The sequence below is a fragment of the Cyprinus carpio genome, chromosome B7 (genome assembly GCF_018340385.1).
Source record: "Cyprinus carpio isolate SPL01 chromosome B7, ASM1834038v1, whole genome shotgun sequence".
In the NCBI taxonomy this organism is placed as follows: Eukaryota; Metazoa; Chordata; class Actinopteri; order Cypriniformes; family Cyprinidae; genus Cyprinus; species Cyprinus carpio.
Genome location: NC_056603.1, coordinates 35,002,048 through 35,019,190, shown reverse-complemented (window position 1 = coordinate 35,019,190; position 17,143 = coordinate 35,002,048). Strand labels below are relative to the sequence as shown.

At 37.5% G+C, this 17,143-nt stretch overlaps 1 protein-coding gene across 1 annotated transcript in view; it reads right to left on the bottom strand.

The window, feature by feature from the left end:
* The window catches only part of mrc1a (mannose receptor, C type 1a), a 225,771-nt gene that overhangs the window by 122,534 nt on the left and 86,094 nt on the right, over positions 1-17,143 (bottom strand). Inside the window, exons 3-8 of the mRNA XM_042728415.1 lie at positions 7,315-7,488; positions 6,594-6,749; positions 6,318-6,431; positions 6,067-6,207; positions 5,474-5,656; positions 5,143-5,300 (exon numbers count right to left, since the gene is read on the bottom strand). Of these exons, the coding sequence (XP_042584349.1) occupies positions 5,143-5,300; positions 5,474-5,656; positions 6,067-6,207; positions 6,318-6,431; positions 6,594-6,749; positions 7,315-7,488 (926 nt within the window). The remainder of the gene's footprint in view (positions 1-5,142; positions 5,301-5,473; positions 5,657-6,066; positions 6,208-6,317; positions 6,432-6,593; positions 6,750-7,314; positions 7,489-17,143) is intronic.

Below are 17,143 nucleotides of genomic sequence, written 5' to 3'. Positions count from 1 at the left end.
ATCCTCAGTTTTCTTTTAACAGTTCAGTCAATGTACTGTTAGGAGTAACTGAATAACTTGGGATATTGGTTTATTTCGCATCAGAGGGAGTGTAAGGCATGTTTATAAACTGAATAACTTAAGTAATTTGTGGATTAGTGCGTACAGAAGACGCGAACCGTTTCAAACGATTCAGTTCGATTTGGTGAATTGGTTCAACCAGTTCACTAAGAAGATCCGGTTAAATAGAAAGATTTGTTCGCAATCCGGACATCACTAGACTAGACAAAACCAATAAAACCCATTACAAACAAGGCATTTGTTGCATCCAGTGGGGACATAATTACTGATTATAATGACTTATACTGTCTTTTTACGTGTTGCGTTCCGTATCGCGCTGCGTAAACAGAAAACCATGTCTGCATTTGTGATCTGAGAAACAACAAGCCTACTCTACTGCTCAAAACTCTCATTTGAATCATCATTGGCAAAATATTTAAATATAAAAAACGTACTTACAGGTTGTGCACCAGACTGTCCTTGCAAAGTTTGAACTGCCCAACTTTATAGAAACAGCCATTGTGCCAGATACGCATTGCAGGCTACTGGTTCAGGAAACAGTCCTCATCCTCCATAAAATGCGCAGCACACATCTGCATATTTGGGTTGGACTGTTATGGAACAGTGTTGAAATAGAAGTTAACCACTGATTTCTAGTTATGTCCTCTTTTGGAAGGCCAAACAAAGTTTCACTTCAACAAAACAGACAACGACTCCACAACATGGCAGCCGCGGCAACAGAGAGAATAAACGTTACGCCATCTTTCTTTGCGTGAACATTTAGTCGGTGTCATTCAAATCTTCCCACATAGTGACATAGAGATGTGGGGGCATGTTAAAACGAGCCGTTCACTTGGCCAGAAAAGCTTTTTGGTGGGAGACTTTAAATCAGGATATATATGCCCAGTAATGTAGGCCCAGGCAGCTCCCAGTTGTGGTACTGGAATCAGGGGTGTGCAGCGAAGCCCCTTTTTGTATCTTTATTTGTGCCTGTAACAATCACAAAATTATTTGTGTCTGTATTCAGATAAAACCAGAAATAGGCGGAGCCTGAACCGGAACTTCGTACCGTTACTTGAAAAGACCATTATGTCTATGGTTTTACATCTTTTTTTTCATAGTTATCACTAGTGGCAGAGTATGTGAGCGGAGTGGAGTGGGAGTGGAGCGGTGTGATTTTGACTGAAGCGAGGAGTGGATCTTTTAAAATTCGGAACGTCATGTATTTCACTCGCTCCAAGAGCACTCCTCCACCGCTCCATCACAAGTACAATTCATGCCAATGGCCTGTAATATAACTGCATATTTAGCAAGAAGTCACATGTCAAAAATATTTAGCTATCAATGATTCGCGGGTTGATCCAAAATGAGCGGGTGCCTGTGGTCACCCGCAGTTACCCACGGTTACGAGTCATCCAAAAATATTTTTAATGATATTCGGGTCTAGTGATGGGAAGTTTGGTTCTTTTCCGCGAACAGGTTCTTTCGGACAGTTCGATTCAATAAACCGGTTGAAAAAAACGGTTCTCCGGTTCTTTTACGCTTGACGTAATGACGTCATTGGCGATGACGTAATGGCGTCAAGTCTATCAAACATTCAAATATACAAAGTCAGTAATCATAACTTTAGTCAGTTAAAAAAACCTCATAATCATGAAAAGTTTACAATTAAGTTTTGCAGCAATGCACCCAAATACAGTAACAGCAATAATGTGCATACAAGGATTTAAGTCTTGAAGATATAAAGTAAATAAATTAGGTGTCATCAGCACAGAAACCATGATCCACTTACTATACATAATCCATTGCGATTTATTTGTTAAATAAACTTAAGTTTCGCCAGATTGCCCTTCATTCAAGTCTTCGGTTTACCCGCGCTCATAACATTAGCACAGAATCAGTTCAGAATCAATCACCAAAAGAACCAGTTCGGTTCAGACGCGCTGTGTGTCCGGACGCGTCCGACACGCTGTGTGTCCGGACACGTCCGACAGAAACGGTTCTCGGTTCAGTGTACTGGTGATCCGAAAACCGATTCAACCAGTTCTTGACTCGAGAACGAGAACTGCTCTAACCGGCACGCTGCAGTCATCAGCTGTTGCGCTTCTTGTCCGATGAGTGACTACATTCCACCCATTTAAAAATAATAAATGCGCGTCCTTGAAAGCGCGCCGTTTTCTAACGTAGCCTATTTACTTTAACTTCTTAGGTAATAATATCAATGGTATGATGTTTCAGATGCGCCATCAGATGCGAAATTACAAAACATATATATATATATATATATATATATATATATATATATATATATATATATATATATATATATATATATATATATATATATATATATAATTGTTTTTTCAAAATTATCGCTAGGGACAGTTTGGCAGTCGCTGGACATTGGTAGGGACACGTCCCTGGCGCCGCGCCAACCCCCACAATTCTACGCCCCTGCACTATGATGAGCATTTACTACTTTTAAAAAATGCGGGTCGGGTACAATATTTTCTTTTTTTGCTGTCCGAGTTGAGGGCGGGTTAGTTGAAAAGTCGGTCGGTTGCGGGTTGTCTATACATTGACCCGCGCATCACTGTAGCTATAGCTATATAGCTATAGCTTGATGGATCTCTCAAATAAGAAGGTTATAATGACAGCAATAGCCGAGCGGGAAGTTATAGGCTAGTTCTCAAGGAGTTTGTCTGTTCATTTTACTGAATATTTTCAGGTTAAAGCATGATTTAAACAGATACAGCACATTCACACGCAATTGCTTTCGCAATAATGCATTCAAACAAATGTAATCTTACAGTGCTACTTCATATATGTCTGATTTTGAATGAGCAGAAATCTGTAAGAAATGCATCAATCTGTACATAAAAGATTGGCTTCCCCCTCCCCTTCTCTATCACTTAGCGGTTGTAATTACATCAGCAGATTCTTCAAATTCGCGATAGAAAAGTGACTCTTTCCAACTTCAGTAACATGTTATGGTATAACAACTGTGAAATTACAAACAAAATATACACATTCTGAGACATGAACTGAAATGAACTGTGAATTTTATTAACATTAAATCCTCCTCCTCCCATTTACACCTCAACATTTTGGGGAAGCTGTGCTTCCCCTGCCTCCCCCGACGAGCCGCCACTGGTTATCACTAAACAAATATGCCGTATTTAACTAAAATAATGTTGTTTTTTTATGATTATAACATTTATTTAAATATCTTCTAACAGTTTACTCTTATTTACTTCACACACTTGTTACAGCATTGTAATGTTAGAGGTTTATGTAAAACAACATGATTTCCTCTGGCTCACCTGTTCCTGCGCAGTTTAAAAAAAAAAAAAGAATTTCACATAATTTGCAGGTCGGGAAAAGTATGTAAAAAAGAGAACAGAGTACTGAAAAATATTTGTGTTTTGACTATTTGCCCTATTCAGTGTTTTAAAATATAAAATTAATAATTTCTAAAAAATAAATGTTTTATACAAGCACAGAGATTTTGTGATGTTTAGTGATCATGTGAACACAACAATTAATTCAAGGCGCACGTTTCTGTATTTGGTTGTGTTGTGAGTATTTGTAGTGTGTTTATGTTTTTACAGCACATTTCTGTATTTGCAGCGTATTTCCATATTTGTTTGTGCTATGAGTATTTTCAGCTTGTTTCTATATTTGTTTGTGTTAGTATTTGCAGTGTGTTTCTGTTTTTGCAGTGTGTTGCCGTATTTGTTCGTGTTGTGAGTCTTTGCAGTGCGTTTCTGTTTTGTCACATTGTGAGTATTTGCTGCGTGTTGTCAAATTGATGAAGGTGTTTTCTTAATTTGCAGTTGGTGGTTTTTTCTTGGTTTTTTCTATTTGCATGTTTTTTCATTTGCAGCGCATTGAGCTCAGCCACTCAGCCACCATACCTATGCCTGAAATTCCAACATAGAAAACACTTTCATATCATACAGTACGTCAAAGAACTGCTAATCACATATCATTTAGAACTTCCTGCAACTTATTAGATTTTTCCTTCATTTCATGTCTCTGTGTTGCAACTAGCACAACCACCACCATCACCTGAGCCTCTACCATTATCCATAAAGGCTGCTGGAACTCCTGCTTACATCATCTGTGATATTATTAATTCTAGACATAGAGGGAGAAATATATTCTTCCTTGTGGGGAGAATATGCCCCAGAGGAGTATTAATGGATATCAGCAAATAATATCCTAGATTCTTCTTTGATTTTGGACTTCCACCGAGACCACCCTGATCATCATATTCCATAACCTATAGGTAATAATAATAATTTATTAATTTTTTTTTGCTTTTTTTTTTTTATTATTAGTGATTTTTATTTAAATTTGTTAATCTCCTCAACCAACACCAGTGTGCAGCATCCACCTGGATGATGCGATGGCAGCCATATTGCGCCAGAACGCTCACCGCACACCAGCTTATTGGTGAAGAGGAGACAGAGTGATGAATCCAATCAGTGTATGGGGGTGGTTAGGAGGCCATGATGGTCAGAGGCCAATTGGCGAATTTGGCCAGGATGCCGGGGTTACACCCCTACTCTTTTTCAAAGGACATCCTGGGATTTTTAATGACCACAGAGAGTCAGGACCTCATTTTAGCGTCTCATCCGAAGGACGGTGCTTTTTTACAGTGTAGGTAAACCTACAGTAGAAAGAGATTTGCATCTGGAGGTCCTCCTAGAACAGGGGACTCTGTAATGCCTGCTTCTGTCATCTCTCCTCTACACTATCACCACTTCATCTTCTGTTATCTGAAATGTATCCCTGTTGATGGTACTTTCTGTTTAGTCTGTTTGAAGTCAAGTTGTTAGTTACACCTATTGTGAGCATTTTGTCCTCATGTCGTTATCTATTTTTATCTATAAACTTCATGTGTGGATTATTAACTTTATGCTGCTATTTTGGATTTATTTAAAACTTATTTATTTTAGATTTGATACGGGTTTTGCCTTGACTGGCTCACATTCATTACCTTAGTGAATTTACTAAATGGATTGTTTATTGATCTATTAAACTTTGCACATTGATCCACACCCTGGGGCTCTGTTACAAGGATTGGGGGGGACCCACCTTTCCTTTGATGAGAACACAATCCTCCATGCGATTTATGATGTGTGAAGGTTCTCCAGCAAGCCACTTGGTGAAGGTGACATGTGTTCTGTCTGACCACTCAAACAGGTTCTGAATCCTCTGATCATTAAGTCCAATCCAGAGTTCATCAGTAGGCACTGCAGAACAAACACTCAGATTTGTGGTATTAATGATATGTTTGTTTGTTTTGTTTTGTTTTCCTGTGAGGGTTATGTTTAGAGGTAAGGCTAGGGTTAATGGATATAATATGGAAACATGTAAACCCAACATGTGTTTGTGTATAATGGACACTGAGATTGCACATACTTACAGTACCCACTCTGTGATATAATGAAGCTGTGCTCCTCTATGTTATTTATACTGGCCAGGTCTGCTCCTTCCCTGTGGCATGCTGCTAATGCATCACTCCACATCATCTTGGTCCGCTGCAGATAATAGCAATGACCAGCATATGGAACCCATGCAGCAGGACAGAAGTTAGGCTGATCTTTACCTGCAAGAGAAAAAGAAACATACAGTATCCTTGTAAAAACCTGCACACGATGTATCAATGTATACCTTTAGTATAGTGTGTGGTGATGCATAGTGTCTCCAAGACATATTTGGTTGCTTGAGCCACACATACAATTATCATTTATTAAAAGCCATTTATTGTAAAGAAAACACAATCACAGTTTTCAAGCAAACGTGCAAAAACACTTTTTGGTTGTCAAACATAGATGGAACATATCTATGGTTTATGTGGTAATCAATTAAATATTCCTAGGACACCTGTATAAAAAAATGTTAGGGGAACTGACTTCCTACATTCAGTCATTTATTCTTTCTTTTTTTTTCTTTTTTTTTTTAAAGATAACACAAAAAAAATCCTACTAGGACCATTGTAGTGTGTGGCCAGCCTACCTGGTGGAGGTGTGTTATCTGTAGAATTGCCTTTGCGACAGATGTAACCTAATTTCTTACTGCAGGCTATACTCTCCCATTTTGAGGCTTTACCAGCATTCAGTGCTGCACAGTTCAGGCCTGGTTCCAGGGAAGGGTGACCTGAAGGTTAGACCATGCATTCAATCAGTTCCATAACTAAACCTGGACATCATTTATATGGGTGCATGTATAAAGTTGTGTACAATTGTATGTACATGGATTTTATTTACCAGGAGCCCAGTTTAGGTATCTGAATGGGTTTCCATTACTCCACTGCCAGCCACTCTCAAAGTCAAGACTGTTAAGCCCAATCCATAGTGTGGAGCCAAAGACATTCATCAAGCCTGAAGTACAAAGTGTCTGATATACTGAAATGCTACTTTATTTATAGCATATTATTTTTAAAAATACATACTCTTTTCAGAATGATTGTGTAATCTGTGACTGTGAAAACATTAGAGCATGCAATATATTTTTCTTTGTGAAGGTAAGTAACTTGAGTCTACCTGATATATAAGTCTGCTCATGCAGCTCTGAAATGCTGAGAAGATCAGCATCTTGTTGCTGACAGCTTGTTCGTGCCTGATGCCAAGTCAGTGCAGACTGCATGTTCCTTTGATATAACACACCAGTCACTGGATCACTGTCCCAACCTGAGCCAACTATTGCACACAGTGGATTATATAGAGTGGTAGAAGTTAGTTCCTAAATGAATCCCTAAGAATGAACACGTCCCACAGTATCATTATTAAAAGCTTGTTATTAAACACTATAGAATATAAATTTGCATTGTAATGTAATGCCTAATACGTAATTATAGTGCCTAATGTATTATCAATACAGAATTCATATAAAGTGCTACCATTTCAATTTGCAAATATAGCTACTTAACATATCAACTACATTGTTATTAGATATATATACACATTCTGAATGCAGTGCTATCCTCTGCACAATGCCATACACCAGGGGTGCCCAACCCTGCTCCTGGCGATCGACTGTGATGCAAAGTTCAGCTCCAACTCTAATCAAACTCACCTGCCTTTAATTTTTAAGTGATCCAGAATACCTTAATTAGTTGCTTCAGGTGTGTTTGATTAGGGTTGGAACTGAACTTTGCAGGACAGTTGATTGCCAGGAGCAGGGTTGGGCACCCCTGCTATACACAGTGCCAGTAGTTGTCGATAAATAATAAAAAGATATGTTTTTTGTGCTGTGTTGTCTTACTTTTAGTTGGGCAAAAGCCCCACTTTCTCTCTGCGTTGTAGTCTGTCTCTGTGGAACACCATAGCAGACCATCTGCTCTGCCCTCCACAATGCATTCGGCATACCACTTGTCATCAAATTTAAATGGGAACTGGCATGGTTTCCCAAATGCATTTCCACCTATTGTATACAACGCTAAAGAACATCAAGAAATTAAATTAGGCAATAGTGAGAAAATGACATAAATATTTGATCTTAACAACTAAAATTAATGCAATACTTTGAGCAAAGGTCTTTCACCCACAAATTTTTTATGAGAAGTTGGGACGTTTTGTAAAAAATGCAATAAAATCTGTGATTTGTTTATTCTCTTTAACTTTTATGTAATTGAAAAAAGTACAACGAAAAGATTTCCAAAGTTTTCACTGACCAACGTAAATATATTTTGTAAATATGAACAAATTTTAATTTTGATGGCTGCCACACACTCCAAAAAAGTTGGGACAGAGGCACGTTTAACACCGTGTCGCATCAACTTTCCTTTTAATTACATTCATTGTTTGGGAATTAAGGACACTAACAATTTTGCAAGCAAACTTTTTGTCCAGTCCCTCTCTCGAAAAAAGGCTTCAGATGCTCAGCAGTCTGTGATTGTCGTTGTCTGATTCTTCTTTTCATGACTGGTCATACATCTTCAGTAGCAGTCAGATCTGGAGACAGGCCAGTCTAGCACATTCACTCTGAGTCTACAAAACCATGCTGTTGTAACACATGCAGAATGAGAGCTGGCATTCTCTTGATCAAATAACCATGGACTTCCCATGAAAGAAATCATCCTGATTAGGGTTGGGTATCATTTGAATTTTATCGATTCTGGTTCAGATTCTGCTCCTCGATTCTGATTCTTTTCGATTCCCAGTTTCGATTCCAATGTGATTAAATAATTATATCAAACATTTATCCTGTGTCTCTTTTTTGCAAACCATTTATTGGAGCTGAATACCATGAACAAAAATCAATAGGCTACATAAAAATGGACTCTTTAAGAGCTGTTTGTGTGCAAAATAAAACTGCATGATTCTGGATTTTTTTTTATTTTTTTATGGAAGTTGTGGTTCTCTCATGATTCTGAAAAAACATTAAACAACTAAACAAAATCACATGTAATTTATGAATTAATGATTAAATGACTCACTCAAGATGTACTTGAGTACATTATTGGATGAATCAATGTTCTTGAACAAATCTCTTGTATAATTCAAAGACAAATACATTTTAACAGCCCCTTTTCGCTACCTACTGGCATAACAATATAATTGATAAATCTTCATTTGAAGTGTCAAATTACTTTCAAAAGGTTATTTACTCTATTTTAACCGCTACCATACACATCATACACACAGTTTATATCTGAACTATAAACTTTTATCCCAGTACTTCTGTGATTTGAATGTTTTTAACACAGAATAATGATACTGTATGGCTGAAAAGACTGTGAAGCTGTTTCATTCATGACAGACAGCTGCTCTCTTTAGGTCAATGGCAGAGTGAACGCAAATTTAAATGTTCAAATCACACTGACTGGTGTGACTGGACTCTGCATGGATGAATCAAGGGATCACAACATTGGTGACACCACTTTTACAACATGTTTATCTAGCACAGATTTTATTTCACAAATGTAGCCAAACTTCAGAGTGCTTAGATTAGCAAGCAAGGACCTGGCAGATCACTAGGTCCAGTCCTCACAGATGAAGAGAGAAAACAAACAAACAAACAAAAAAAAAAACCATAGGAATCGATAGGTGGAATCAAAATTTTAATTTGACAACAAGTATCTGATTCCTGACCTTAAGTATCCAATTCTGGAATCGAAATCGATTTTTTTGATTCCCAACCCTAATCCTGACGGCAGTATATTTCTCTTTACAACTCCAACATATGGCTCCATGTCAATGGTACCATCACACATATGCAAGTCATTCATGCCGTTTGCACTGATGTACTCATATATCATGACAGATGTTTGCTTTTGCATCTGTCACTGATGAAAGTCTGGATGGTGCCTTTGGGACTGAGAACTTTGGGACTTGAAATCCATTTTTTTTTTTTTCAGAAACAAGTTGAAATGTGGACTCATCTGAGTACAGCACACCTTTCCACTGTCTTTTTGACTTTCTGAGATGAGTTCTGGCCCAAAGAACCCTTCGGCATCACTGCATAGAATTGATATATGTCTTTCTCCTAAAGTAACAGAGTTTCAAGTTGCATTTCTTGATGCAGCAGCAGACTGTGTTAAGTAACAGCCGTTTTCTGAAGTACTCCTGAGCACATGTAGCTATATTTAACACCACAGCACGATGGTTTCTTATGCAATGCCATCTGAGGGCTCAGAGGTCAAGGTTTCAAGCATTGCCCTACATGTACTGTGATTTCTCTGGAGTCCCTGAATTTTTTCACAATATTACATGTGGTACTTGATGAAAGAACTAAATTCTTAGCAATTTTGCATTGCGAAATGTGATTTTTGATTTGTTTGACATTTTCTCTCATGAAATTTGGCACAAAGTGATGAGCCATGATCCAGCTTTGCTTGCAAAGACTGAGATGCTCCTTTTAAACCCAAACATGATACCTTGACCTATTACCAATTCAATTGCTTACTGTTAACTGTTTCAAAACAGTTAAAAATTTATATTCTATAACCTTTTCATTTTTAATTTGCCTCTGTCCCAACTTTTTTGTGTTGCAGCTAGGGCTGGGCGATATGGCTGAAAACTGTATCATGATATAAGTGTTTCATATCGGTCGATATCGATAATTATTGATATTTTTATGACTTATTTAAAATAAGGACCAGGAGAAAAATATATTACATTTAAACATTTTTATTTTAAACTTAAAGGATTAGTTCACCTCAAAATGAAAATGTCCTAATAATTTTCTCACCCCAATGCCATCCAAGATATCCATGTCTTTCTTTCTTCAGTGGAAAAGAAATTAAGTTTTTTTGAGGAAACAATAGCAACCAACTGATTTATAAATGAAGAAAAAATCCTGAAATGTTTTCCTCAAAAAAATTAATTTCTTTTCCACTGAAGAAAGAAAGACATGGATATCTTGGATATAATTGAGGGTGAGTAAATGATTAGGAAATGTTCGTTTTGGGGTGAACTTATCCTTTAACCTTCCTCTGATCCATAGGTGTGATTAGCAAAGGACAAAAAAGCAGGAAAATATAAGGCGCTATCATGACGCGGCGACAGCACGTGTGATTATCTGGTAGTTAGGACATCGCACAAGATTTGTGTCAACACAGAAAACATTTCATCACTGGATAGGTTTTGTTTGTTTATTTAAAGTGTGGTTTATGTCAGCTGAATGTGCAGCATGCTTTTCAGAGAAGATAAGGCAACGTTATTTTAGGACAATTCACACCCAGCGTTAATTCAGGGAAAAAAATCTACGAATACTTCACGTGAAACTTCGATCTTCCGACCTTTCATCGTGTCAATTCTCAATTGATTTTGATGGTAATATCAATTTTGATTAATATGCGCGAGGAAAGGAGGGAGAGCAAGACAGTTTGAAGACTTTGAGAGTGCGCGCGCGAGGCCGGAGGAGGGGCTCTCTCTCTCTCTCTCTCTCTCTCTCTCAGTAACATGCACGGGCGCCTGTCAGAATTGGCGTGGAGTGCCTTTGTTCATGCAATAAAACTTGCTTCGCAACTTCTAGTTTCTTCCGATGAAGAAAAAAATAAAAATCAAATCGCCCAGCCCTAGTTGCAGCCACAAAATACATTTACGTTAGTCAGTGAAAACTTTGCAAATATTTTCTTTGTACTTTTGTCAATTAAATAAAAGTTAAAGAGAATGAACAAATCACAGATTCTTGATTTTATTTCATTTTTACAAAATGTCCCAACTTCCCTGGAATTGGGGTTGTAATGCTATGCTTTAAATGCCCCATTTTAGGTGTAAGCAAAAATATTAAGTTTTTGTTTTTAGCTTTAAATACAAAATAATAATAATATTAATAATAATTCTCCCCACCACACTTTCCAGAAGAGGGCTTTCTAGCTCATGCCTTGGATACTTTGGCAAACAACAAAACAGGACAACCAATATTGCTACTGTTGAAAATACTGTTGATCAAACCTACATGTATGAACTTGAGTCAAACCTGAAGGAGGAGTGACTATGGCAGAAATAACAAATGCATTGGGACATTTCTGGATGGTTATTTGATGATTTTATGTAATGGAGTTCTTCCAATCATTTCCCAGCAATGGACTGGGGGTTATGTTGCATCATGCTCATTTATTAATTGTTGTAGAGATGCTCATGTGAGATCGTCCATGGGATGCCTACAGTTACCTATTTCTGGGGGTCATATTCCCTTAAAGGGGTAATCGAATGCCATTTTCCACAAGTTGATATGATTCTTTAGGGTCTTAATGAAAAGTCTGTAACATAGTTTGGTTAAAATTTCTCAATGGTAGTGTAAAACAACACCCTTTTTACCCTGTCAAAAACAGCTCTTTTCAAAAGAAAGCCATTTTGTTGCATTTTCCTCTAAATGCAAATGAGTTCTGCTTACCCCACCTCTCTCTTCCAAGCCGCTTTCTGAGGGACTGTTTACTTTAGCTGCATTCATTGTGAAACTTGCTAATTAGCACATATTAGGAAAGGCGATTTGCAAAGATTCATTAAAAAAGAAACCTTTTTCTGTTGGTAAAGCTGGATCACGAAAGATTCACGTGAACATAGACGCATTTAGGTAGATTGGGGGTGCATTCCCTTCAAAAACAAACGTATTACACTGTGTCTTCAGCGACTCAGATGTCATGAGTAAATGACGACTGCTATGTTCATTATTACACCCAACAACAGAACACCTAAATTGTTTAGGAGACATTCTTGTGTACATCTACTCCGGCAGCTCACTCAGGGAGGTTCTAAGGTAAGACGCCAGTCCAGTCTGTGCTGAAACACCACTGTCAATCAAACTATTGTGGGAGGGGCCTGTCTGTATGACGTCACACAGACAGGCATCTAAGGGAGCATGTTTACGTCATATATGAGATAACGGAGAAAACCACTTTCACTAATATTCTGCAGAATAATCAATAATAATTAACTTTTAATTTATACTGTGCATTGATTTTCACTTGTATGTATCAGAAAATTAGTACGGAGACAGCTGAGGTTAATGAAATAATTTGCAGCATTACGATAGCTTTACTCGCAAAGTACATTTTCTGTTCATCAATAAGGTAAGAACCACAGCCAATATAAACCTAAATATACTTGATTGAATTAAATTTATTGAAAAGTGTAGTGTAGTCATAGTAATATAATATGTTTGCGGTCGTAATGTTGACAGTAGTGCACACAAAATACTATCTGTTCCGCGCTCTGGCGCAGTTAGCGCTCACACTGCTAGTGTACCGCGCCGAGCCCAACCGAACCATACCCTGGCCCACCTCATCCAACCGGGCCAGGGCCGGCTAAACGAACTGTGCCCGAGCACGGCATGGTGCACTAACAATAGTCAAATGGACTGGAAGTCAGTGCCTATTTCAATATCCCAGAATGGGTGGATTTTTTACCATTATAGGTTGGTGGTGCATAAACAAAAACAATCTAAATAAATTAATTAATTTAAAGGAGTCATGACATGGATTTATTTTTTTTTTTTTTTTTTTTTTTATGATTTTAATATGTTCCTTGAGGTTTACTTATAATAATAATTATAAATAATAAAGTTAATAAAATTTTGCGCCCTATGTGTGTGTGTATATATATATATATATATATATATATATATATATATATATATATATATATATATATATATATATATATATATAGGGCGCAAAATTTTATTAACTTTATTATTAAAGTATATATATATTCAACCCTCATTCTGAACTTCTCTCAGAAACAGGCTGTTTTAGGGGTCTCAGGAATCAGTCATTGCATAGGAAACATTATCAATGCCCCCTCACATGTTTTGAGTGCTTTGACAATGTAATCAAAAATACAATGGCCATTTTCAGAATAAGCTATATGAAATAATTTACTACAGTTGATGCAGTCAGACCTAGTACAGCTTCATCTTTCAACAAATGTGAACTCTCCATGGCACTGTTCCTTGATTACAAAACAAAATCCTCAGATCAATCCTCTGACAGAATCCGGGATCCCATTAAAAATAAACTATCCACTTGTTCCTTATGCTGGGATCCTTCTGATATCTGTACAAAGACGCGAATAAGTTGATTAAACACCAGTGGGCAGGGCCTATATCGATGTGTCATGCTGGTGGTGTTTTTTATGCAAAAGACTGGGACTAGTTGACATTACCTTCTACCATGGAGACAGAGCAACATGCGTCATCTGAAAACCATGCCCACTGGGTGGGAAAACAATCCAACGCTCTCCACTGACTTTCTATTGTGGAATAAACCATATTTACAGCTTCTAAGAAAATATTAATCTTTAAATTACGATTGGCTAGAAACGCATAGCCTACTTTTTTATTCAGCTCTAGCCTACATAAATAACTTAAAACATTTTGGCATTCTTACTTAGCCTCACGATTAGTTAAAAGCCAACGAAAAATTCACATTTCTCCCAATCAGTTACAAAAACGGAGCTTAATCACAAGAATTTTACATAAAGCACATTGACAGCTTCTATAATGGACATGGAGATTATAGACACTCACTGAGCTATAACTTGGTTAATAGCGCATATCTGGGTAAGCGCCTGGGTAAAAGTATGTATTAAAAAAAAAAAAACAGTAGGCCTATAAACAGCACGTTTGAGTCTGACTGAAACAACAGGAGCTGTTTTTGTTGTTTACCATTTGTTTACCAAGACTTCAAAAGATTCAAGTTTATGACTGACCAACCTCAAGCTGCTGTGACGCTTTACAAACGCTTCCAGTGTGAATACTCTGCCGCAGCTGCAGTGACGCTGTAGTTATGCTCTTGTGCTGCTCACGCGCCGCTCACACTTGCAGTGTGAAACAGGCAATATTCTCAATGTTACCCAGAAAACAGGATACAGGTTTAAATCATTTGAAATACTTCTGCTTAATGTTACACTGCAAAAGAAATCTATCGTATTTCTTGCTCTGGCTACTGTGTACAGACCACCAGGGCTGTATACAGAATTCCTCAAATAATTCGGAGATTTCCTCTCAGACTGTTGCTTACCGTTGATAAAAGCGCTAATTTTCGGAGATTTTAACATTCACGTTGATAATACAAATGATGCATTAGGACTTGCGTTTACTGACTTAATAAACTGTTTTGGAGTAAAGCAAAATGTCATCGGGCCCACTCATCGTTTTAATCATAAACTAGATTTAATTATACCGCATGGAATTGATCTTACTGAGACATCATACCTCAAAGTGATGATGTTACTGACCATTTCCTTGTATCTTGCAGTGTTTCCCACAGCCTTACACTCTATTTGTGGCGGCACTCCCCTGCCCCCATATATACACATATATGCAAATTAATTTTCTGCCAGCAGGAGGCGCTTTAAGAGCGGGAGAGATACAGGATTATCCGGTAACGGCAGCAAAGCAGCGCTGAGCTCACAAACGCTGCCTTATCAAACATTACATGCAAAATGAAATTAAAATGAAATCGAAAATTTTCTAAATACAGTCGGGTTTCCTTCTGAAATACAGTGATATAAAAACACCCGCATCGGTTTTTGATTTTATAACGTGCAGTGCTCATGTTTATTCAATGAAGTCAAAGGCTTTTGGAAAATCTATTTGTGGCGGTCAGTTTTGATATTGTGGCGGCCCGCCACAAATAAATCAATGTGTGGGAAACCCTGTCTTGCATTCTGCGTACTAATGATATTAACTATATGGCTTCGCGTTATCATCCGGGCAGAACTACTGTTCCAGCCACCAAAGGCAGATTCACAAATAACCTGCCTGATTTATCTCAACTGCTCTGTGTACCCATAAATACACATGAACTAGACAAAATGACTGGCAACATGGGCACTATCTTCTCTAATTCATTAGAACCTGTTGCCCCCATCAAATTGAAAAAGGTTAGCGAAAAACGTACTGTGCCATAGTACAACAGTAATACCCACTCTCTCAAGAAAGAAACTCGTAGTCTTGAGCACAAATGGAGAAAAACTAACTTGGAAGGTTTTAGAAATGCGTGGAAAAACAGTATGTCCCCCTATAGACAGGCTCTAAAAACTGCCAGGGCCGATCATATCCACAAACTCAAAGAAAATAACCAAAACAATCCAAGGTTTTTATTTAGCACAGTGGCTAGATTAAGAAATAACCAGACGCCACCCGGTCTAAATATTCCCTCACAGTTAAATAATAATGACTTTATGAACTTCTTCACTGATAAAATAGATAACATCAGAAATACAATAACAAATGTTGATTCTACAGCGTCTAATACTTCAGTTTTATCCATTGCACCAAAAGATAAACTGCAGTGCTTTACAACTATAGGACAGGAAGAGCTAAATAAACTTATCACTGCATTTAAACCAACAACGTTTATTAGATCCTGTACCCACTATATTACTGAAAGAGTTGTTACCTGAAGCAGAAGAACCGCTTCTCAATATTATTAAGCTGGTGGTTATTAAGCCTCTTATTAAGAAACTAGATCCTACTGAACTGGCAAATTACAGACCCATTTCAAATCTTCCATTTATGTCTAAAATTTTAGAAAAAGTTGTGTCTGCTCAATTGTGCTCCTTCCTGCAAAAAAATTATCTCTATGAAGAATTTCAGTCGGGTTTCAGGCCCATCATAGCACAGAAACTGCACTTGTTAAAATTACAAATGACTTGCTTCTTGCGTCAGACCAAGGCTGCATCTCATTGCTAGTTTTACTTGATCTTAGTGCTGCGTTCAAAACCATAGATCACGACATACTCATAGATCGATTACAAAACTATACAGGTATTCAAGGGCAGGCTTTAAGATGGTTTAGATCCTACCTGTCCGATCACTACCACTTTGTTTATTAAAATGGGGATTGGTGAGTCATCTCATTTATCACCAGTAAAATATGGAGTGCCACAAGGATCTGTCCTAGGTCCTCTGCTATTTTCAATATACATGTTGCGCCTTGGTAATATTATTAGAAAATACAGGATTAGTTAAAAATGTAAAAGATTGGATGACCAATAATTTTCTCCTATTAAATTCAGATAAGACAGATATATTACTTATTGGACCAAAAAACATTACACAGAATTTGCAACTAGACGATGTACTGTTACTTCCTCTACAGTCAAAAATCTGGGTGTTATATTAGACAGCAACTTGTCTTTTGAAAATCGTATTTCCCATGTTACAAAAACAGCATTCTTCCATCTTAGAAACATTGCCAAACCACGAAACATGTTACCGGTTTCTGATGCAGAAAATCTAGTTCATGCATTCATGACCTCTAGACCGGATTATTGTAATGCACTTCTAGGTGGTTGTCCTGCATCTTCAATAAACAAGCTACAGGTAGTCCAAAATGCAGCAGCTAGAGTCCTTACCAGGTCAAGAAAATATGATCATATTACCCCAGTACTACAGTCTTTGCGCTGGCTACCTATTAAGTTCTTGAATCAGTTACAAAATATTATTACTTACTTATAAGGCCCTTAATGGTTTAGCTCCTGCGTACCTAAATAGTCTTCTACCACACTACAATCCGTCACGCTCCCTAAGATCACAAAACTTTTGGTAGTACCTAGGTTAGCAAAGTCCACTAAAGGAGGTAGAGCTTTTTTGCATTTGGCTACCAAACTCTGGAATAGCCTTCCTGATAATGTTCGGG